Raw genomic sequence first — 22,988 nt, 5'->3', positions numbered from 1 at the left:
CTGAGTGGGGCACACCCTGCTCTGCTTGTGTGGAAAATGGAAGTTCAAATCCCTGTTCTGCCTGGTGCTGAGCCACTAGGAACTGCTCCTGTGCTGACACACAGATGTCAGCTAAATGTCTCAAATGCCCCAGGCTTTTAGGGTCCCCTAAGTTTGCCTAAATTTTCTCTCTTGAAGCACTTTCACTTCATATATATACTGCTTAATTGCATTGACTTGCTCTTGAGCTCATTGGGGAATCTACAGACCCTTGCTGAATATGAGGCAAAATGGGGATTTGAACAGATCCCCTGCTTTGTGGACTATTGGATCATGGGAGAGAGTGTGTTTTATTTCAGGGTTGCACTTCCTGCTCTGCTTCCCTATTCCCTTGCTTCTGGGATAGAAAGACAGAAGAATGGGGAGATGATAATAGAAAACTAAGGTACCTATTTCCAGTAGTGTGTCAAGAGCACGTCCAGGTGTGAAGCACTTTGGACCACAAAGGCCTATGACATTTTCCAGACGCAGCAGATTTGGAGCCTGCATTGTGATGACTTGCACTTGCATTCCTGTGCTCAAATCTTGTTTAGGCACTTGAGACTCCTCCCCAAGCATTGTAATGCGGAGCTAGTGTGCCTGGCGGGTTTGAGGGGTCTGTATGATACTAGCCTGCTTCTTGATAGTTACTGTGCTGAAGTCCTTCAGAGAGCCTAGCCCTGCGTGATGAATTGTTCAGTCTGACACCAGCATGTTATTGTAGGGCAGGGACTCTGATCCCAGTTTCCACACTGTAAATCTACTGCATGAAGCATTAAGCTATCCTTACATACATACTGACAGTTCAGCTTGACAGGTGGATTGTTGCAGGCAAACATTTTTCATTTTTGTTTTAGATTGCGTCACATACCTTATCATCTGCTGAAGTATCCTGTTCAGGCAGTACGAGCTCTGTTGGCTGGATTTAAACCTGCTTTATATGACAGAAATGTGAAAAGAATTCCTTATTGCCCAGAATGGAGTGTGGAAGCATTGTGGGCTATGATGGAGTGCATTGAAGGAAAACAGCTCTCTGCTTCCATACTTGTGAGAAACACTTTCTTTTTTTTTTTTCCTAGTTCTTGCTCAGCTTAAAATTCTTACTAGCACTCTTAATTTCTGAGTATTTGTTTTACTGTGAATCCTCATAATTTAAAATTGTGAACCATTTACCATGAAGGTAAAGAGAGAAAATCATGTGGCATTCTTCTTAATCCAGCAAACAAGTTTCTGAGCATTCCTGTTACTCTAAAACCACTTTCCTTTACTTAAACACAGATACTCTTTGTGTATTCACAGTTCCATTTAGGCAGTGAGTATAGTCAGTAAAATAACTTTCACTATTGGTTAGCTTGAGATTTAAATGTTCTGTCAAAACTCTGTGAACTTCTGATTTTCAGGCTCTTTCACCAGAGGTCACTATTTCTTTGTATGAAGATGACAAAAATCTCATTCATATGAAACTGATACAAATGGGACTTGCAGATTTGGATGAGTGAGTGACATGTAAGTACAGTGAATATGAACTACAAATTCATACCATTGCAAAGGTATAATTTCAGAAGTTTTAAGCAAAGTCTAAACTGTCAGTAATCTTGACAGCTAGAATTTATTTTTAAAGAAAAAATCCCTTCTGTCCATATACATCCACTCTTAATAGAATAAAATGCTGTTAAAATATTTTAATTTCTTTATGTACACATTACTGAAGCCCATAGTGTAGCTTTAAGGACTAACAGGTACTGAAACAAAGAGCCCTAAGGCAATAAAACAGAAAGAGCTTTTGCTGCTAGTAACTGAAGAAGGTAACTTGATGTGGGGCATTGTACCCTGCCCAAACAATCAAAATTAATTGTTTTTCTTCATTTTCAGCATTTGATCTCAATGTTCTGTATCAGTTGTTCTCAGACAGATCCATAACATATGGATGTCCACAGATCTAGTCAAACATGGAATATTTTAAATGGAAAGTTTTACAGTCTACAGAGAATACTGGAGACTTAGATTTTCTAATTTCCTGGCCAACTCTATGTTAAGTAGTCATTTTCCCTTCCATTTAACAAGCAGTCTTCTAATCAATGTTTATAGATAACGTTCCCAACATTATTGAATCTTGAAATAGTGAAACTGTGTATTCACATCTCAATCTCTTGACCTTAGAGCCTTAAGTATTGTTCTGTGATACCCTTTTCTTAAGAGCAGATAGAATGAATGTATAGTAGTAAAGAAATAGATAAAAAGCTGATGCTGGGCACACTTATTCCTCTGTCTATCTTGTTAGAAGACTATAGTTTCATTACTGTGATGTAACTCTTGTTTATGTTTCAGGCATATTTGGTGACAGACTTCTCCAGTACCAGAGTCTGGAATCAGGGGTGAACAGTTGGGGGTAGGGGAGTGGTTCTGTCTTTGTTCTGGAATATGTTTGCATTGCTGCTGTGTTTTCTGTTTTCAGTCATGATGAGATGGATGTGTTTTGGGTGCCCTTGCACCTCCTTCCTACTCCTGGAGCTGCACTGTTCATTTGAAAGTGTTGGAATAAAGAAGAGCTTGCTCAGCATGCATCTGAAAGTTTGTTTTCCTTTACTGCTACAGTATGTAAGGTTTTTTTGGATGTCCCTATTGTACTAGCTTAGTATATCCTTTAGGTTTAAAGCTCAAACCCTTTGTCTAGATTATCAAGGAAAAAACATGCACAAGGAAGACTCCACAAGCTCTCTGGGCAACCTGTTCCAGTACTCGGTCACCCTCACAGTAAAAAAGTGTTTCTTGGTGTTCAGAGGGAGGCTCCTGTGTTTCAGTTTCGGCCCATACTACCCACATACCCTTATATATGTCTCTTCCATCAAGATCATGTGAAAGTACATGTACAAAACCTACCTCAGTAGTGTTGCTCAGGTATGCTGCAAGGCTAGCTTCCCTGTCTATACTACCAGTGGAAAGATCCTTTCACAGTTTACAAGACATGGGCCATATGCTGTTGCAAATACTCTATAGAGCTGTCATGTGCTGTTTTCAAAATGTGTTTCTTTCCTTATTTTCATTTAAAAAACAAAACAAAAACTTATTTATCAATCATCATGAAAGGGACTTAGCCTTGAGTTACATAAGAGCTGCTGTTTAAGATTGCCTAATCACCCCACCAAACAACTTCTAGTTGTCAGTGAGCATAGTTCCCACTACTACAAGTTGATTTACCCCTTGAGTAAAAAAGGGCACAGGCACAGTAACTAACTACAGAGCTTGCTTTCACTGATGAGAAAGGGGCAGGGGACAAAGGGAAGAAAGTATCTTCTACTGTGCAAAAGAATGAAACAAATTTTTCAACATCCACTACAATGAAGAGTTAGAGCAGACATGCTAGCAGTACCACTTCACTTGTAGGTACTGCAGAATTTTAAAAGACAAGTCAGCTTAAAAATGCCTGTTAGGTGGAAGAATTGGATGAGATGACCTTTGTCAATTTCTGGTGTTTCCTCCCACATTTCTGAGTAGCTTGGAGTGTTAACCTGTCCCAGTCTCACCTGCCCTAGCCTGATGAATACAGAAGATCAGTTTACAGAACAGACTGGGGTCTGCTAATGCTGTTGCCTCCTAACTGTGAGATGAAGAAAAAAAAATAAGATTATGAGGGAAGAAGAATAGCCTAAGGCTAACTGAAAAGGAATACTGCCATTTGTTTATTGTTAAGCAATAAGTAAACTGATATCCAGACTATTAAATCTGGCCTTCTGCTGTATCTCACCACAGCAGGGGTTCCAACAGCACAACTTTTTACCTTGGATTGAAGAATCTTTTTTCTTAGATGTCTAAAATAAGGTAGTCTGCAGCTGTTCAATGAAATTTCACTGACAGCTGAGGATTTAAAAAAACAAAACACACCCTTTAAACTACACATGGCAGAATACTGAATCAATAAACTGCTGCTTAAAAAGTAGAAAGGGGAAAAAAATAAGAAAAAGCTCTGATGTATTAATGCCTACAGAAAAATAAATTTATTTCAGGAAAACTATAAACAGTATCTACACAATAAGCTTAAAGGGGTTTCTCTTCTTGTTTACAGGAATATACATTATTTTTGCTGACATGCCAACACTTCCAACAGTTTTGACATTACCTACAACTTAGTGTCAATGATAATATTACCATCCTTGTCCTTTACTCTTACTCTCCCAGAGACATACTTTGTTTCCTGCTGTCCATTCATGTACACAGTCTTGACAGTACCATCTGGATACTCCCGTCTCTTGAACTGTGATGTGTGTAGTTCTCTCTGGCCATTATTGAACTCTATAGTTTTGCTTCCATCTCTGCAGTAAATAAATGTATTTAAGTATTTTATTTTTTTTTAAATCATTGTAAGGACTATACATAGGCTTAAGCTTAATCTCAGAAAAAAACATTAAATATGCAAGCCTAAACAAAGGAAGAACTTAAAAAAATACAGTATTTGTGAAAAGCCTGTTTTGTTAAATAGCATCCTAGCTGGTTGGTACTCAAAAACCTGTTTCTGCAAAACTGACATGATTTCTTTACCTCAACCGCACTTTCTCTGCACTAAATCTATTGCTGCAACAGTCCAAGAAAAGTTTAAAACAATGTTTTGAGCACTATCAGTTATCAGCTGTCAATCAGACCTGCTTGCTGCACCAGCTAGGTTTTCACACATTCTCTAGGAATTACGCACAAATCGGAAAAATCTCTCAGGTTAGGGTATGAGAAAACACACACAGGCATTCAATCTTTATGTCTCCTCCAAGATACAAGGAAAAAAATATTTCAGCTGTAAATACATGGTCACATTACAATATATTCAAATGTAAACTTCTAGAAATAGATCTGTCAGTGAGCCCTAACTGCTCCTTTCCCCTCAACAGGCTAGGGTACCTGAAAAGGTAAAGCTTACCGCTGAATACGAACAATAGTACCATCTGGAAAGATACTTTCTTCTTGCCCATCCGTAAATAAATTTTTAATCGTTTGATCAGGGAAGGTAATTTCTTTCTTACCATCAGGGTAGTGCTTCTCTGAAATGTATTTTGAAACAATATGCTTATTACATAAATACAGGTATATATGGGCAGCAATTTTGAGGGTTGGTTGGGTTGGATAATTTCTTTACCTATTTGTCCGTTTGAAAACTGCAAGACCTCTAAGCCATCAGAGTATGTAGTATGTGTAGTCTTAGCATCAGCATAATAATAAATCTGCAGAAAACAGTTCAGATTTAACTTAACTAGTGAGAAATTTTTTATGTGTTTGTATGTACACATGCACATAAGTACAGAAAAATGCAAAAGATGTAGGATACATACCACTGTTTGATCAGGCATAACCTGCTTCACATCCCCATTGAAGAAGGTTATAGTTACAGTCTTCCCATCAGAACCCACTTTTTTCCATGTCCCATTGGGGAAAAATATGAGGTGACAGCCATTTTTTAAAACCTTTTCAACCTAATGAATACATTACAGAGGTCAGTATTGAGCCACCACACTCACATACTCATTCCTCTGTTCCAACAGCTGTCCTGTGGAATTTCAGAGTGCCAACCTCTCATTTTACCTTTCCATCAGGATAAGCAGTTTCTCTCTGTATCTCTTCACTGTCTGTATATGCAGGTCCAGATGGTAGGGACACATGAGCTTCATTGGAAGAGGTGTCCTGAAATGACAATAATTAAGCATAAACTCAAATCGAGCTTTGTCTTTTTACATGTTTTTTTTTTTCCTAGGCTGACAGGTATTTCAGGAAATGAGCATCAGGGAGGAAGACAAGTAGAGGAAGGCATAAACACAATCTGGGTTTTATGCAACTCCTAGTATAATTCAAGTGGTAAGACAGACTGAAACTCAGCAATAATTGGTTGTCTGTGGTCAGCTGTAGTCTGGACTAAAGTGGAATTCAGTGGTGTATTGTAGCGTGGTGCTCAACTACCTTAAGTCATCCATATCAAGGTATGAAACAAAGTTCATAAAGCTTGAATGCTACTGACAGCAATTAATGTAAGAATTCATTCAGCTATTTACAAGATTCTTGCACAGTTGCCCTATGTGGAGCTCAAACATCTATCTTTTTCCCCCCTCTCTCAAAAGGTAGAACATTTTGCAAAATTCAAGGGAGGGGGAGATTATTCTTTTCTTTTCTTTTCTCGGCCAAAGAATGTTGCAACTACTAGACACAGGTAAAACCATTTTCTGGTATGACAATTGTTGTGGTTTAACCCCAGCCAGCAACTAAGCACCACGCAGCCGCTCACTCACTCCCCCCCCACCCAGTGGGATGGGGGAGAAAATCGGGAAAAAGCAGCAAAACCCACGGGTTGAGATAAGAACAGTTTAATAGAACAGAAAAGAAGAAAGGAATAATGATAATGATAACACTAATAAAATGACAACAGCAATAATGAAAGGATTGGAATGTACAAATGATGCGCAGTGCAATTGCTCACCACCCGCCGGCACCCAGCTAGTCCCCGAGCGGCGATTCCCCGCCCCCACTTCCCAGTTCCTATACTAGATGGGACGTCCCATGGTATGGAATACCCTGTTGGCCAGTTTGGGTCAGGTGCCCTGGCTGTGTCCTGTGCCAACTTCTTGTGCCCCTCCAGCTTTCTCACTGGCTGGGGATGAGAAGCTGAAAAATCCTTGACTTTAGTCTAAACACTACTTAGCAACAACTGAAAACATCAGTGTTATCAACATTCTTCACATACTGAACTCAAAACATAGCACTGTACCAGCTACTAGGAAGACAGTTAACTCTATTCCAGCTGAAACTAGGACAACAATAAAATTGCAGTTGAAGAACATACGAAGGTGAGTCAACAGCTTCGCCAGTCACCCTCCAGATACTCATTTAAGTACAAGCAAATATTGTTTTACTTTAGGCTTTTTCCTGCCCCTTAAAAATCAAATCCAGATACAGGACTTACTACCATAAAAGTCCTAGAAGAATCTTCTAGTGCTGTCATTGTCTCAGAGTTGCTTGTGTCACTAGCAGGTCGTGATGCAGGTGTTCTAGAAAGCTTTCCTACTCAGATAGATGTAATACAGTTAATTTGGACAGTGAAATTAAAGTACAGTTTAAGTGTTATATATGAGGTCAAGCTGTACAGGACACCTAGATTTTTTAAGTGCAGTTAAAACTGAAAGCAGTACATTTAGGAAAAGAATCAGCACAAGCCACCTCCCTCAGGTATGTCATTGCTTCATGTGTCAGCAGGAAGTTATAACTGAAGAATCGCTGCACTTTCTCTCCTATATCATCTGTAGATTTACAAAGGATTTTTTCCCCCCTCAGTATCTAGACAATATTATTAGTTATGCCTTATAATGAATAAAGGAAGACTAATATAACCTTTTAACAGGAACTGATTGGCAGACTTTTCCCATGTCTCTCCTCGCATACCAGAAAGATTACCAAGTAAAACCAGCAATGGCTTCAAATCTGGAACATACTCCTCTAACAGATAACATGATGGTTGCTTGAGCTGTCAGAGGTGTCAAAAAAGTACCCTCCACTTACTTTCCGTATGTGATTATTCATTAGGAAGGGGTATAGCTGCCAACAGCATTTGCTCCTAACTGTGAACAAGGAACGCCTGCTATAGCATTGCCCATATGGTCACAGATCTTGATAACAGAAGGTTCTGAAGAGACACAGCAGTTCTGATGCTATCAGCATAGTCATCAATGTCTGCAGCTTGGAGAACATCAATAATGAAAGCCATTTTGGATTGCAGAACGCAGCTTCTGGGATGCTCCAGACCACCAAACATGACCAGAAGCATATTTGCTCTGAGAATGGTCTCATCGCAGCTTTTCTCCAGCATCTTACCCTGTGAGGTATTTGTCCATAGGCTCAAGTCCATTACAACTATTCTCTAGCTGCTTTTGAGGTGGTGATGCATTCTTTTTAATACAAGCAAAAATCCACATTCATTTTCTTTTAAAGAGTAAACAGAATTCCCTGATTAGACAAACATACCTTTTGCCTGTGAATAACTTCTGCCATTTATCTTGCTGCACTTCTGTACTGGAAGAAGTGGAGATGCAGTCTGACTTTTTGGGCCTCTATTTGGTAGACACTAAAAGAACAGAAGTTATTTGTGGTTTACATGGCATTTATTCATAACTGTTCATACAGCGGCTACAAGATTTATACACCATGCGACATGAAATTTACTGGAAGCTTTCTTCACAAACTATACATTTTTAAGACTTAGTCAGCAGAATGGCTTGTGTGATATAGCCCCAGCTACACTTTGGAACTCTTCCTCTGTCTGCTGCCTCACTACTAACAACTGCAGAATGTTAATTTGGTGCACGCAATCCAGAATAACAGTTACAGTTTCAAAACTAAATATAATGGCTTTAGGCAATGGTGAACTGCCTGGTTTGCTTGGCTTACCCTTAAGGTGCAGAGGTTCACAGGTTAGATCCCATCTACGATTTTTCTCTTACAATTGCATCATTTTGAATTTCTAAGATGAGTTCCTCAACTGAAAGGATGCTGGACATTGTAAACATCCACATTTGGAGAGAATGTGACTTTAACAGAATTCTGTGTCTGTCACCACTAGTGGAGTCCCAAGATAAGTAAATTAACAGTAAACACCCAAGTTGTAGCTATTGGATTCCAAGTTTATGATCCAAAACTCAAGAGTATTCACAGATGAATTTAAAACACCAAGATTAATAACTTACAGATTCTGCTCTTTTTTGAGTCATCCCAGAATTTTCTATTTTCCTCTTGCTTCCAGCAGCTTCTACTTTCTTCCAGGCTTCTAGACGAAACCTCTCCATAATTCTGACTTCCTCTTTTAGCTCCATATTCTCATTTACTAAAGCTTCTATTTGATCTTTCAGGCGTCGATAGGTGGTTGACCATTTTGCCTCTTTTCTCTTTAAATCTTCCTGTAATTCTGCAATCTGCTGTTTTAAAGCCTTAGAAAAATGCATGCTTATAAATCAAAGAGCTTTCATTTTTTAATATATTAAAAGATTTTAATGTTCTAATAGAAATACAAGCACACACAAAAAAGCACAAGAGTGGGAAAAAAAAAAAAAGATCAGCTTAATGGGGCAGAAGGTGAATGGTAGGAGAAGTTTTCTTCCCTGAAAGAGGTATTATTTACTTTAGACTACCAACTTTATAAGCTCAACTTCAATCACAGAAAGCATCTTTACTACCCTCTTGGCATCCTTTACACTTCATAGATTGGCCAGCACAAATACACTTGAGACAGAAACATGAAATCTTTAAGGCTACCCTTGAGAGGACCCTTCAGAAATCTTGGCACAGGAAAATAGGGAGGACACAATCGCATACAACACATGCGAATCTGCCTAGCCAGTTTAGCAAATGTTACTTCAATCTGTTGAAGTAAGGAAAATTTATAGGGAAGAAGGAAGGAAATCCATGTGTGATGTTTAATATGACTTGTCTGTACATCTCATGACAACAAAGGAACAAACAGATCTTGTTTCTTATATCTCTGATACCTAAAGACCTACAAGTAATAACAAAATGTAACTTCAAAAATTGTAGATTACTACATATACTGTACAACAGTTATAGACAAAATAAAACTTAAGTACAGTTCTAGTTTGCATTTTGATCCACTACCATGAATAAAAATATTACTTAATATTAACTAGAGTAGTTTTTTATCAAAGTTGAAGATCATTCTACCAGTCATGAGCAGTTTTTAGTACGGAAATGTGACAAAAAGATTTGCTTATCAAGGTTTTTTTGCCTTAAAACCATCAAACAACATTGTGAAGACTGTAGTTCCTTCTTCATTTAGGCCACGTGTACTAACAGTTCCCATGTTGAAATCACTTGCAACTTTTCAATTAATTTAGAATTTAGTTCTCAACTGCCTTTAAATGTATTTATGTGTTCCTGTGTGGACTAGAAGAATAATATATTTTTATACCTGAATTTCATCACGTTCTTTTTTATCTGGAATTGCTCTAGCTTCTGTGGTATATTTTTCAAAAACTTTACGCTCCTTTTGCAGTTTTTTCATTTCCTTTTTTTTATATTCTTCTATTTCGGCCAGTTCTTGAGCTTTCTGCTGTTGAAAGTCTGCAATTTCTTTCCTATAATTATTGAACAAAATTGTTGGTTTAGCCCAAAACTACTTCAAATCTGAATTTTAAGGAAGAAAATGAAGACTGAATTTTGAGGTCATTGATTCCAATCCGGCATCTATTAACCCCAGGAAGACTTGCCTAAAATGGTATTACTTATTTAAGGAGTAAGAATTGTCACACAGTGTTTGAAGTCCAGCAATTTCTGGTTTTATATCTTCTAGTCGCAAAAGTTATCCTGAATTTAAGTAGGCTTTGGCTAAAATCTTCAAACATTCTTCAAAGCAGTAGAACACCATTCCCCCAAAAGTACTGGGGAGAAGAATCTAACAGCAGGAGTTCACAAATTAAACATTAGCCAACAACACAATGCCATTTCCAAACAAAACAAAAGTGACTTTGGTACAAATAGGTGTGCCACATTTAATTCACAAGAGATAATTATTCTGCTCTACATGTCACTTATAAGTGCCATAGTTCAAATGAAAATATTCTCAGTTTGTACACACAAACATCCAATCCAAAGGAAGAGCATCAGTCATGATGTTAGCATGAAGATCAGTTTTGCAAGAACAGTTTAGGACTGTGTTATTATTCAGAACAAAAGTATATAAATTCTCCCAAGTATAACCTTTAAGGATATCATATTAAACTAGCAGGGGTTCTTAATATTATAACTTGTGTGTGAGTAATAATTACAGTTTGATATATACATAGAGCAACAACCAGTTTCTTGACCTATGTCTCCACTGTAACTGAAACACAGCAGTTATTTACATGTGCTTTTGGTAACTGGACACTATGATAGTCTGGAACATACTATGTAAGTGAACGTACCAAAATGTTTCAATAAAAAATTACCTGATATTTGCCAAGGCATGCTCTCTTTCTTCACGGAGTTTAGTTAGAGTTGTGTTTTCAGCTCTGAATCTCTCTATTTCAGTTTCCAATTCAGTGAGTCTCTCTCTCAGTACCTGGGATGGAACAGTGTTTCCTGTCAAAGAACAGCCAGATGCAAGTTATCTAAGCTGCATCCATATGACTGAAGTAAACAATTATCACACACCAGTTAAAAAAAAAAATTTAAAAAATCAAGTGATACTATTTTACAGACAGTAGTAGTATTGCAAAAAATTTCTACTATTCAAATAACACAGAAGTGACATTTTAAAGCACTCTGCGCTATTTACTCAAGTACCTCAGATATTGAGTATATCTATCATCTTCGTAGAACTAAATATATATTAGGAACTGGAATGTGAAGGGCTTCACGTCAAGCTAGAGAAATTAAATGAAGGTATAAGGGCCAAGCATCAAACAGAAGCGTTTATGGTTGTAAGTTTTTCTAAGTTTTATTCACAAAGTCTGCTCACACCCATCACTGATGTGAAATCTATTGCAGGGGCTAATAATAGGATTTGTGGGCTTTTTTGCCATCCCAGTTTCCTGTTCAGTCACTACTTAACACTCCCAGGGTTTTAATAGTCTGCTTCTGATATGCAACCAAAGAGCCTAAATACCAATGTTGCAGTGTAGGTAGTTGCCTCATTCACCCTTAAATGCTCTGAGATTCAGTACAAAAAAAAAAAAAAAAAAAAGGGGGGGGGGGGGCAACAAACCCACAATTCTACCCCTCTTCCTGCAAACAACATCTAGCAGGCATCTTTAGACAACCCTACAAAAATCAACTTTCCGCAAACCAATAAGCAGAAGTAGCAGCTTTTATATGAACCTCTTATAAAAACCTAAACAAAATCCTAAACATTCATTGGAGCAGAGTTTGAAACCAAAATCTCACCACCTTACAGAGAAGAGCTTTAAATGCTAGGCTATGCCACCATGTTTTCACTGAATAACTGCATTTTTAATGATGTCACACAAACGCAACAGCTTCAACAGGAGCTTTTAGAGGCTTCCCCGGACTATAACCATATGGTTGAAATCAACTTGGGCAAAGTAGAAAAATGAATCCATTGTTTCCCATATTCCACATGAATTCTCTAGATACTATATTACTGTGAGAAAATACGGACAGGGCTGCTGCCTCCTTATATTTTATGAGGAACAAGCTAACCTAACAGCGCATAGCATTACCCTGCTGGGGTGTAAATGCACACTGTAGTGGAAAGGGAGGTACCACTTCATTTTCGGCATGCCTTTGATACTCTCCTTGATTTGGAAACAGTGATCAAGCAGCTCCGGGTCAAGTTAGCTCAATGAGCTGGTCTGACAGAAAACTAGCCTCCAGGAAAAAATATTACAAAAGAATAAATTAAGTTTTCACTGATCCTACTCATTCTGCAACCTGCATAATTGTTAGATCTGACATTAGACATACAACCATGAGAGGAGATGAAAGGTGAGAATAGGGCCATTCCCTGCAGCAGAAGTCTGTACTTACACCCTGTGGTGTAATGTCAGGTTGCAGCTTAAGTGTTAGAAGGAAAGACTTGTAATGTATGTCGTCTTCAACTTTTCCTACCAGTTGCTGTTTTCTCACCTCCTGGCTCCTGTTCCTCATTTGATTTGATTTCATGCTCTGAATGGCAGCCTGCCTTCTGTTTCGGTTTCAGTGAAGGAAACAGTTTCATCATCAGGTTTGATACAGGAGGTCCATTTGAATCAACATCCACTGCAGACTCTTTGGACATTTCATCTCCCCTCTTTGAGGCAACTTTTCTCTTTATTGCTTTATCTGGGACAGTTGTAACATTCTTACTGGAAAAGTCCATCTGTAAAGGTATTTTAGTGTATTTTTCAGGTAAATCACTGTTAACATAGTTTTCATCAAGATCGCTCCATGTTCTTTCATCATCAAACTCAAACTTACTCCTACTTATACAAGACATGCTTCTGTGATGGTCTGAGGGTTTTCTAAACTTTTGCTTTGACAGTATACTGCAACCTTTGTCTGAGAAGCCAAGGTCAGCATCTCCATTTTTGCTTTCTTTGCTGTTGTCTGTAACAACACTTCCATAATCAAAAAATTCTGGATCACTTTCTCTATGGCTCATAAAGGATGTCTTAGCATCTTCATTTTCATGCTTTAATGTAGTCTCAAATTCACTCTCAGGATCTGTAGTAGTATCACCATTGCCCTCACCCTTAACTTCATTTACAATCCATTGATTACTTTTTAAAGCAGGAGCTGCTGTCATGGAAGAAGCTGAAAATATTACACTGTCTGTTTTATTCAATGGATCCTTCATTCTAAAAGATGTCCCTGAATTTGAGACTGTATGCATAACTGCTCTATCATTTATATTGCCCTGTGTCATACAGTCTGCCTTTTTATTTTTCTTATTTATAAGTTCAACAGCCAGTACCTTTACTTGCTGCTGTTTTGCCTTGATAGGGGTAGAAGACATTCTACGGCCTTTTAAAGTTTGCTGATCTTGATCCAAAATCCTTTGCACAAATGAGGAATTACTTGAGAAAGATATTTCATCTGCAGCTTGTTCTAGAAACAAAAATTCATCTAATTCTAGATTCTCTTTTTCTTTTTCTTTTTCCCAGTTTTCCAGCTTATTCTGAAATGAAACTTCAAAAGACAGTTCTGAATCTTTTACAGGGTGACCTACAGCACATTTAGAATTAGAAAAGGCTCTGGCCAGCTCATGAGACAACTGAGGATTTTCTGTGCCAGGTAATTTGTTTCCGATTTTGACAGTGTTAGACTTAGCAAATTCTACTATGTTCTCTTTATTTTCTATTTTGTTGTTAATTTCTAATGGGAAAGAATCTCTCATCTGTCCATCATGATTTTTTCCTTGTTGCATTCTTGTTTCCAATGGCAAGATATTTTTTCCATTGTGATTCCCAAGTACCAGGGTCTTCTGAATAAGACAATGTTTTGCTTTATCAGGGTGGTTATATTTTTTGCATGGTGCAAAAGTGTTCTCAGAAACGAGTTCATTGCCAGGAGGCACAGTTTTCTTCTGTATTTGTGATCTGTCCACTTTAATAACATTTCTGTCATCTGAAGCCCTTTGTTGAAGTTTTAGGGCATTTTCTCCAAGTTTTGTAATTTTAGATTTGGCACAAGTGAATCTTGTTAAGCCTTCTCCTCTTTTCAGGAAGGGTCGTTTGATCACTGGTTTTTGAATGGCCGATCCGTTTGTCACCTGAAAAGGGGTAAGGAAAAGTAAAACACAAAAGGTGAAAGAGCCCCTTACACAGTTTGAAGATTTCTTCAAATAAACCCCACATACGAGTAGGAATCTATATAGTACATTTCTACTGGATTTCTAAAGACATCTTAAACAAGTGAAATATTTGGGGATTATTTTTTTATTTTTAAGAATATGAATATTGCATTCAGTGTTAGCTTTTGATGCTAGAATCTTACTTGTACATTTTTAAAGCACCTATCGCATCTTGGTACAATATATAAAGAACAATAAAGTTAAAAAATAAATAACCTGTAACTTCTGGGTTTGCTCCAGACGCTGCTCTTCTAATTGTATCTGTTCTTCCAGGAATTCTTCAAATGTCTGTTTCTTCTCCTGAATTGCAGCTTTAATAGGTCTAGTGTAATTTAAAAAAAAAAAAAAAAAAAAAAAAAAAAAAAAAAAATTCAAGTCATATTTCTATATAAAATAACTGTGTTTAATGTCACTGCTATTCAAAGACCTAAAGTGTAATTACATAAAAGAGGACACATTATGAGGTACTTTAGTCATTAAGTGTCAAAGTTAATCTGAGAAATGCATCGTAACACTAGCTGTTTATCTTTTGAGAAATGGTTTATCAAATCCCTGCTATAGTTAATATACATATCTAAAAGATACTGTATGTAGGTTTTGCCATTTCTTCTTTCATTGGTTTTCTCAGTGACCCTTTCTTCTGCCCAGATCACCAAACTTTCACTCATGTTTTAGTCATACTGCCAATTTCTACAGTATCATCTTCCCACTCAGTAATGCTACTGAGATTGTGTTCCTTATCTCCCCCTTTGATACTCCTCCTCCTTCACAGGAGTACTGGGTCTGGCTGGGATGGAGTGAGCTTTCTTCATAGTGGTCCATATGGTGCTGTGTTTTGATTTGCGACTACAACAGTGTTGATAACACACCAATGTTTCAGCTATTACTCAACACTGCTTGCACAGCATCAAAGCTTTTCTTTGGTTTTTTCATGCTGCTCCCCGCCCCCAGCAAGTAGCCTGGGGGTGGGTAAGACACTGAGAGGGGACACAGCCAGAACAGCTGACCCAAATTGACCAAAGGGATATTCCATACCCTATAACGTCATGTTCAGCAATAAAAACTGGGGGCTTGGTCTTCCAAAAGTAGCTGTTGCTTAGAGACCAAGTGGGCATCGGTCTGCTTGCAGGAGGTAGAGGGTGACTGCCTTTGCATCACTTGGGTTTTTTTCCCCTCTTTCCTTTGCTTACTAAACTGTTTTTATCTCAACCCACAAGTTTTCTCGAGTTTGCTCCTCTGATACCCTCTCCCATTCTGCTCTGGGGGACAGAGTGAGCAAGCAACTGGGTGGGTGCTTAGTTGCTGGCTGGGCTCAACCAACCACAGCCTGGAATAAGTATTTCTTGGTTTTGTGATCACCTGGCAGGCAAGGCAGAGCTTTAAAACAATGCCAACCACTACTTTTATTCTATCAACTCCATAAACAAAGCTTTTACCATACATGAGAAGGCTTCTGCCACAAGCACTATTATTACTTCTTAGCCATATGTAGACATTTAAACAAACATAACTCCTGATAATAAACTAAAAAGTCACAGCCTTACACTCCTCCTTCACGTTACTACTTTCACCACGTAACAGTGGATAGGAGGTTGTAATAAATCAAATTGGAAACAGTAATTGTAGCTGCTTATATATTAAGCCATACTAAAAAGTGCTTCTAAACTGCCATTACCCCAGCTTGCACACACCTCTTCAGCCAATATACATCACATCTTTCACAGCATAAGCAATTTCAAGCCAGAGCCTCTCCTACTACAGGTCTCCACAGTACCTAGCAAAATGGGATCCTTGGTTGAGAAAGCTGCACAAATTGAGAATATCACTCTTTCAGTCAGGACTCGGATTTCAACCAAACTCATGTTATTTGACAAAAACTGCATAGTAATGGCCTGAATTACCTTTCCTCTGTATTAGTCCACAAATGTTTTCGTCCGCTGGAATTTTCAGAGAGATCTGCACTTTGCACACATAAAGGATCAATGTGATTATCTTCACTCTCCATTAATATTTCCATCTTTTGTTCCGGACACCACATGTTTTTTCCTATGAAATTAATAGAATTTTTTTTTTCCTTCCCAACAACAAATCAGTTTTCAGCTCATACTTTAAGCAGCATTGAGGTCAGATTAAAAACAGAAGGGAGCTTCATGGTAATGTAGTCTGAATTCCTACATAAAATAGCCCTAAGATTTCCCCAAATTAATTCTTACTGGAATTTGAGCTTTCTTTTTAAATGAACATCCAATTATGCATTAAAAATTTTCCACAGACCTTAAATAACCCATTCTGATTGTTCATCTTCTTTGCTATTGTTAATTTATGGCTTCAAAATAAAATAACTAAACACATTTGGATGTCTGCTGTACTGAAGAACTCTCTTATCAAGCTTCTGTTTCCGATGTACATATATATAAATTAAGATCAATTTATCCTTTCACATCTTCTTAAACCAAGCTGTCTGATTAAAAGCTTTAAAGCTGGTATGACGTACGATGAAATGCAATCACATACCTTTTCCCCGAAACCTGTACAGATTAATAAGGTTTAACTTTATTAAATTGCTAGATTCAAACCAAAACCACTATTTCAGTCATAGCAGCAGAGTATTCATGCTGGTACCAATAGTAAAACTGAGAAGAGGAGGAAAGATAAAGAACTCCAGTGCATTGCTTCTGATGTACAAAAAATTTTTAGTCATATGGTGGGACCTTGTCAACACATCTTGATTCTTAATTCCATTTCAGTTACTAATCCTCACGACAGAGCTGGTCTGAAGACATTCTGTATCCCTGGATAGATTGTTATTTTCCATTTGCCACATAAAAATGTGGGTACAGTTCAACCCAAACAATTCAGCTAATCAATATCTGTCATTTGCTATTTTCCCAGTCTCTATCATATATAAGCTTTAGCAGTAATGATTTTTTTTTTTTTTTTCCTAAAACAGACAAGCATTTCATACAGACAGAAGAACTTGACTTTGGTCTCATGCTGCTTCTAACAAAACTTACATGGACATCAATGGGAACACTCTGAGGCCTGTAAGCTGTCAGTAAATCAACCAACAAATCAAGTAAACCAACACTTGTATAAAATCTTCACAAAAAGTAGTAGAAAATTATACTCAGTAACTACAAGGGCAAAAAAAACCCCCCACACAAAGTTATCTTTCTATAAATGACTATCCAGTAATATATTTGTCTTCCTCGTTTTTCAAACAATTCTGCATTTTCAGAGGCACAGCCAGACCTTGTTTCTCACAGGCAGACACTCCTGAAAGACTGTTCTTCAAAGATAAGGTGCATTCTTTGTTGTTTAACCTTTGTAAAAAAATTACTATCTTGTGTATATGGAGAAACAATCGGAGCACAAGCTCTGTCTTCAAAAATATTCTGATACCCAGATGATAGCAATTGGTGTAAAGTTGTTAAGCCCGCTGAATGCCCAGGTCTTAGCTTTTGACTTTCAGCCATTAGTGTATCGCCTTGAAATTAAAAGAAAAAAATGGCTGTGTCATTGTATTTGTATTACAACACCACTGTTCCACAGGAGAAAAGAAATTGCACTGAAGGGCAAGACTGATCACGCAGCCTCCATCCTTACGTTACTGATGAAGAATAAGTGATTAGGCAATCTGGATTTTGTTCTCCTAAGGCTAAGCCCGAAACTCATTTTCTGAGGTAGGCAGAGTGAAAGAAAGAGTGAGGTTGGACTGATACTGCCAACAGTAGAAAAAAACCCCTGCTCAACTCTACAAGCTTTTTCCAGCCCAGCACTGTCCCCTCCCTTTGCATTTAGCAAACGAGACTGGAAAACTGATAACAGCTTACAAGTGTTTGTTTTTAAATACAGATCAGCTCCCTAGTCTAGTTCAGTTCATCACCTGAACAGATTTGTGCTGCATGAGCACAAACAAGGAGGGACCGCTTCATTTGGATGCGCTGACAGCTTAAAGCAATCGAAAGTATTGTGAGAAACAGCTAATCAGAAAGGAAAGCAACTGTTTGTTTTACACTGTCTTATATTTAAAATATGTTCTTTGAAACAAGGGCTCCCATCACAGCGCATATTGATCAAGTTACAATTACAGTTGGCATTTTATAAAAACAGGGTAGTATTCCTTCTACAGTAGCACTCAACTTTCAGGTACTGAAGCAATCCAGCATTTATCGCTGACCAATCAAGTAGTCTTAAGGTGAAGAATGCTGAATACACTTTCAGATTTTAACTAGAAAAGGAGATTAAATTCTTCAGTTTACACAAAATACATCATATGCTTTCTTTCTCAACTTACCAAAAACTGCTGTCTGGCCAGATACCATGCTAAGTAGCTTCTGCTGCTCTTCCCTTAGCCTTTGAAGTTGCTCCATCTGTTGTTTCTTTAGCTGTTCCTGTTTCTGTTGTTGCAATTCCTTCAGCTTTTCAAATAAAAAAATAAATGTATTAGAGGCTAGGTTTACTTAGAATGTACCACAGGATTAGTGTCATCAAGACAATGGGGATTTCTTGTTTTAAAGGTGTTCCATTAGGTAAGTGTAAAATGAAGGAAATTAAGAATTTTTCTGTCTATGAATACACATGCTATTTCTAGTTTGCCCAATTAACAGTTCCACTAGTCTTTAATTGACCAATCTGCAAACAATAGGAATCAGAACACTCATTTTTACTGCATGGGAAAAACATTCAAATTCCGCTCTTTTAACGTTAACTTCTATTATGCGTTGTTTTTATTAAAATGTGAAATACTTCATAATAATTAAAGTTTTAGAAAAAGTGTGGGGTTGTTTTGGGGTTCCCCCCCCCCAAGATCTCAGGGAACAGTACTGATACAAAGGACCAAGAGAAGGGAAAAAGAGCATCAGAGAACATCAAGACTCATGAAGCTGCCTGAAAAAAAAGAATTAAGATACTGATTAAATTCAGTAATCCAGTCTTTATTTCCTTGTGTAGCAGGAGTCCCTGGCCCTGCCTCAACACCAGCCTCGAGGGCCATATGAAGGCAGGGCATTCTGTACCCTACCAAACCGCAGCAGTGGGTGGTGGGCCTCCATGTCCGTCTGTATCTCCAACACAAACATATGTGCTAGTTCCAGCTCCTCCAAAGGAAAGACAGGAGGCCTGATGAAATCCTTCCACAGATCCAACAACTGGACCATGCCTGTCATCCAACAGGTAAGAAAAAAAATCCCTTGAATTTCCCTTGTAGTCCCTTAAAATTCTAGTGAAAACAGAAGTAAGGCACTATGCAAGTAGAAGCTGTGAACTAATGATCAAGATCTAAAGATCACCTAAGTCTCATCTCCAACCCCTTCATTTAATTTATTGAAGAAATCGTAATTCTACCTGTTCTAATAATATCTTCAGAAAACCAAACTGAAAAAAAATGTCATACATCCAAAACTACATTTGCCACTACAACCATCAGATTTTTTTTTTTTTAAATATATTAGACTGTCAGTAACTTTCTAAGACAGGAGACTTAATAATTCCTCTTAAGATACCATTAAAGCAGCTAATATCTGTCATTTAAAAACTGATACTACTGACAATACTGAAAGAGTGAATAAATATTTTCCTATCATGTAAAATACAGGCAAAAACTTTTACAGCACCAGATAAGTTGTGAAATTCTACTCTAAAGACACACATGCACTCTCTCTCTCTCTCTCTCCACTTGAGTGAGGAGACATAGACATTTGTGCTGAGGCAGCTGCTAGCAGAGTGGACAAGGAGGTAAGTGAGTTCTTAATCCTCAAGAACAAGATCTATTAAAGTGCCGCTGAACACTTCAGCTATCACAATTTATATCTAGTAATTGGGAAGAGCTACAAGCAAACATATAGCCAATTACAGTGGATTAACTGACATGCTTGCATTGGAAAAAAACAATTATTAACATCACAGCATTGTAATTCCAGGCCTTTTTGTCCTGATGTCTTGGATACTTCATCACATTCAACACTAACATCTCTCTTCATCTGAACAGAACCAGGTATATGGGTGTACATACCTACTTTGAGAACTAACAGAAGATGTTGCTATAGATACAAGAACATACAAGTTCACCATGCTGTGAATATCTGTGGTGAAGTACTACCACTGTAATGACCAGCACCCCATTTCCACAGCTTCAAGTGAAGAAACAACGGAACGTTGTAAAACTGTGTACACCTTTCCAGGTAAAAAGATTTTGAGAACAAGTACACTGCCACTGAATGCAATTTCATTTTAAACTTGAACCTGTGCCAGCTGGAAACAATGGAAGTTAGACTCTCAATAACTGCACATCATGAGGAGGACACCAACTTTTATGCATTCGTAAACGCGACTTAGGACTTGCTCTTTAAGCTTGCTGTGTTCTATACATTGCAAAGAGTTTGCTTACTTCCAGGTATGACAAATCATATTCAGGAACAAAATAAATCTTAATGAATGCACATCAAGGAATTCCAGGACTTTTACCTGTTCAAGCTTTTGTAAGAGTGGATCACTGTGTTCGGATTTATTCTGACCATCCACCTCACCACGGACAAAGTCTGTTTTAGAGGTTTCTATGTTACATGCTGCTGCTGGAAAAGATGTTTCAGTGGTATATTGCTGAAGTGTACAAGAGCTGCCAGGCTCTTCACACAAGGAGTCATCACTTACAGAACAGCTGTCTGAAAGATGCAATGCTTCAGCAGGGAAAGCTGTGATGTTTTCAGGTCCAGATAACAAATTTTCTTTGTTGATTTTCAAACCAGTAAAACTAGGATCTAATAAGACTCCTGCACGGGAACTATCAGACATCCAATGTGCAATGAAGTTTTGTTCACCACTTGGATCTTCAACAGTTGGCATCTTGTAAATTGTATTCCAATTTATTTGCTGATGTAGCATTAACATAACAATATTATGTTACATAGTATCAAGACAGTAAAACTTTCAAAGTTCCAGGTATTTTGTATGGGTGGTTACCTACTTTTAGCACCTAGAAATTAAGCAGATAAACAAAATAAGAAATCTACAATAACAGATGCCCAGTAAAAGAAAGTTACTCTCTTATAACCAACCTAGTGCATTTATAAAAATAAGTCACAATCTACTTTTCCCTTGGCAATAGAAACAATTTGGACAGCGAGTAACAAACACTGTCTGTGCAGGAAATCAACATAATCCAACTTTTAATCTTATTTGAGTGCAGTTAATATTATCTCAAATATTATAAAACTGTGTATAATAGTCTCTTCAGTAGTACAGAGAGGGATTCAGAATTTTTTTTAAGTGCCTACAACAAAAGAAGAGGATGATTTGAGGAGCTGAGAGACTTCCCACACAGGACCTTCACATTAATGCAAAGTTTCAAATATGTCCAACTAAATACAAACATTTTACTGCACATATTTCAATGCAGCACTTATTGTTTTCATGTCTGTCTTAGTTTCTCATGGAAGCTCTACAACCATGCTGCCTATTAGCTTCTTCCTCCCAACCAGCTTCTTTTTTTAAATCCATCCCGCAAAAAAGTTTGGAGACTGCAAAAGCTTCAGTGATAACCAAATTCCTACAATACTCATAAAACATGAGTGAATTCAGGTACATAGGAGACCCAAAGTGATTTCCTCACTTCGGAAGAAAAAGAGACAGAACTACTGCCCATGACGATGTGGCAGCAAGAGCCTGACCACTCAGCCCTGCTACCTCAAACTTGTCCCCGGGCAATTAACTCTCAGCCCATGCCTATGGTGTGTCACAGGGAATAGAGAGGAGAGAAGGGGCCAGGGGACAAAGGACAGACAACCACAGCAGCCCAGGCTCAACAGTCCTGCTGACCAGGAAACAACTTCTTAAAGCTTCCTCATTCCCAAGAGATCAGTTCATGCCAGCTCTCGCTTAATTTTCCCGCTGTAAAAGGGCTTATGCTTTCAAACAAAGTTTGAAACTGTGACTAGGGGAAACAGCGAAATTCCCTTAGAAAGATATTTTCAACTGCCTTCTGTTTTGAGACACCGCTGGAAGTTTCCCAGGGAGGTACAGATTCCTGCACAAGCAAATTCAAGCCTACAGAGTTCAGACGCTATTTTTCCCATCAACTTTTAGAAACCCTTTCAAGGCAGCCTGCCAGTTTAAAGCTTCCCCTAAAGTTTATGGGCAGCAGCACCTTCATGCCGACCAAAAGAGCTGGCGGTGCAGAAGCTGACCCGTCCCGGGAAGGCGAGGAGGGACGAAGGGATCCCCCCCAAAGGTCGCCGGTGGGGAGACAAGCACAGCCACGTTCCTCAGCCGAACCGAGGGGCCAGGCCCGGCGCCTTCATTCCGACGCGGACACGGACACGGACACGGACACGGACACGGACACTGCCCGCGGCACCGCAGCTCCCTCACAGACGGCTCACCGAGGACGCCCCAAGCGCGCCGCCAGCGCCCGCCGCTCCCCCGGCCCCGAAGTACCCACACCGCCACAGCTCCGACCCCACAGGTACCGGGGTGGCTGCACCGACACCGCTCCCCAGGCCGCTCCCGCAGCAACGCTCCGCTCTGGCCGCCACCCCTCTCCTTCTATTACAAACCTGCCGCCATCGCACAGCCTCCCGGCGCCACAGGCTGGGCACCGCCCCGGCGCCGAGCATGCTGGGAGTTGTAGTCCCAAGCCGCCGCCTTCCCCGCCCAGCTGCGAGGAGTC

General features: G+C 38.7%; 2 protein-coding genes across 6 annotated transcripts in view; one reads left to right on the top strand and one right to left on the bottom strand.

Moving 5' to 3' along the window:
- RNF17 (ring finger protein 17) overlaps positions 1–2,566 on the top strand; it is a 53,021-nt gene extending 50,455 nt beyond the window's left edge. Inside the window, exons 36-38 of the mRNA XM_041118577.1 lie at positions 876–1,065; positions 1,419–1,524; positions 2,347–2,566. Of these exons, the coding sequence (XP_040974511.1) occupies positions 876–1,065; positions 1,419–1,517 (289 nt within the window). The 3' untranslated portion in view covers positions 1,518–1,524; positions 2,347–2,566. The remainder of the gene's footprint in view (positions 1–875; positions 1,066–1,418; positions 1,525–2,346) is intronic.
- Positions 2,567–3,990: 1,424 nt separating this feature from the next.
- On the bottom strand, positions 3,991–22,979 carry CENPJ (centromere protein J). 5 transcript variants are annotated; one of them, XM_041118570.1, is made up of 16 exons: positions 22,789–22,926; positions 20,789–21,296; positions 18,621–18,744; positions 16,225–16,369; positions 14,540–14,645; positions 12,601–14,242; positions 10,980–11,112; positions 9,962–10,127; positions 8,727–8,966; positions 8,008–8,107; positions 6,953–7,050; positions 5,584–5,682; positions 5,334–5,474; positions 5,141–5,225; positions 4,925–5,045; positions 3,991–4,328 (listed from the first exon to the last, which is right to left on the bottom strand). In XM_041118570.1, exons 2-16 carry the CDS (start codon positions 21,209–21,211, stop codon positions 4,136–4,138), a joined length of 3,816 nt encoding a protein of 1,271 aa, XP_040974504.1. In that variant the 5' UTR covers positions 21,212–21,296; positions 22,789–22,926; the 3' UTR covers positions 3,991–4,135. The 5 variants fall into 5 exon arrangements, with proteins under 5 accessions (XP_040974504.1, XP_029899019.1, XP_040974505.1 ...); XM_030043159.2 differs by having other exon boundaries at positions 12,619–14,242; XM_041118571.1 differs by having other exon boundaries at positions 6,956–7,050; positions 12,619–14,242.
- Between the last annotated feature and the right edge of the window lie 9 nt (positions 22,980–22,988).

Source organism: Aquila chrysaetos, chromosome 19 (genome assembly GCF_900496995.4).
Source record: "Aquila chrysaetos chrysaetos chromosome 19, bAquChr1.4, whole genome shotgun sequence".
Taxonomy (NCBI): Eukaryota; Metazoa; Chordata; class Aves; order Accipitriformes; family Accipitridae; genus Aquila; species Aquila chrysaetos.
This window is presented reverse-complemented; position numbering and strand designations above follow the sequence as displayed.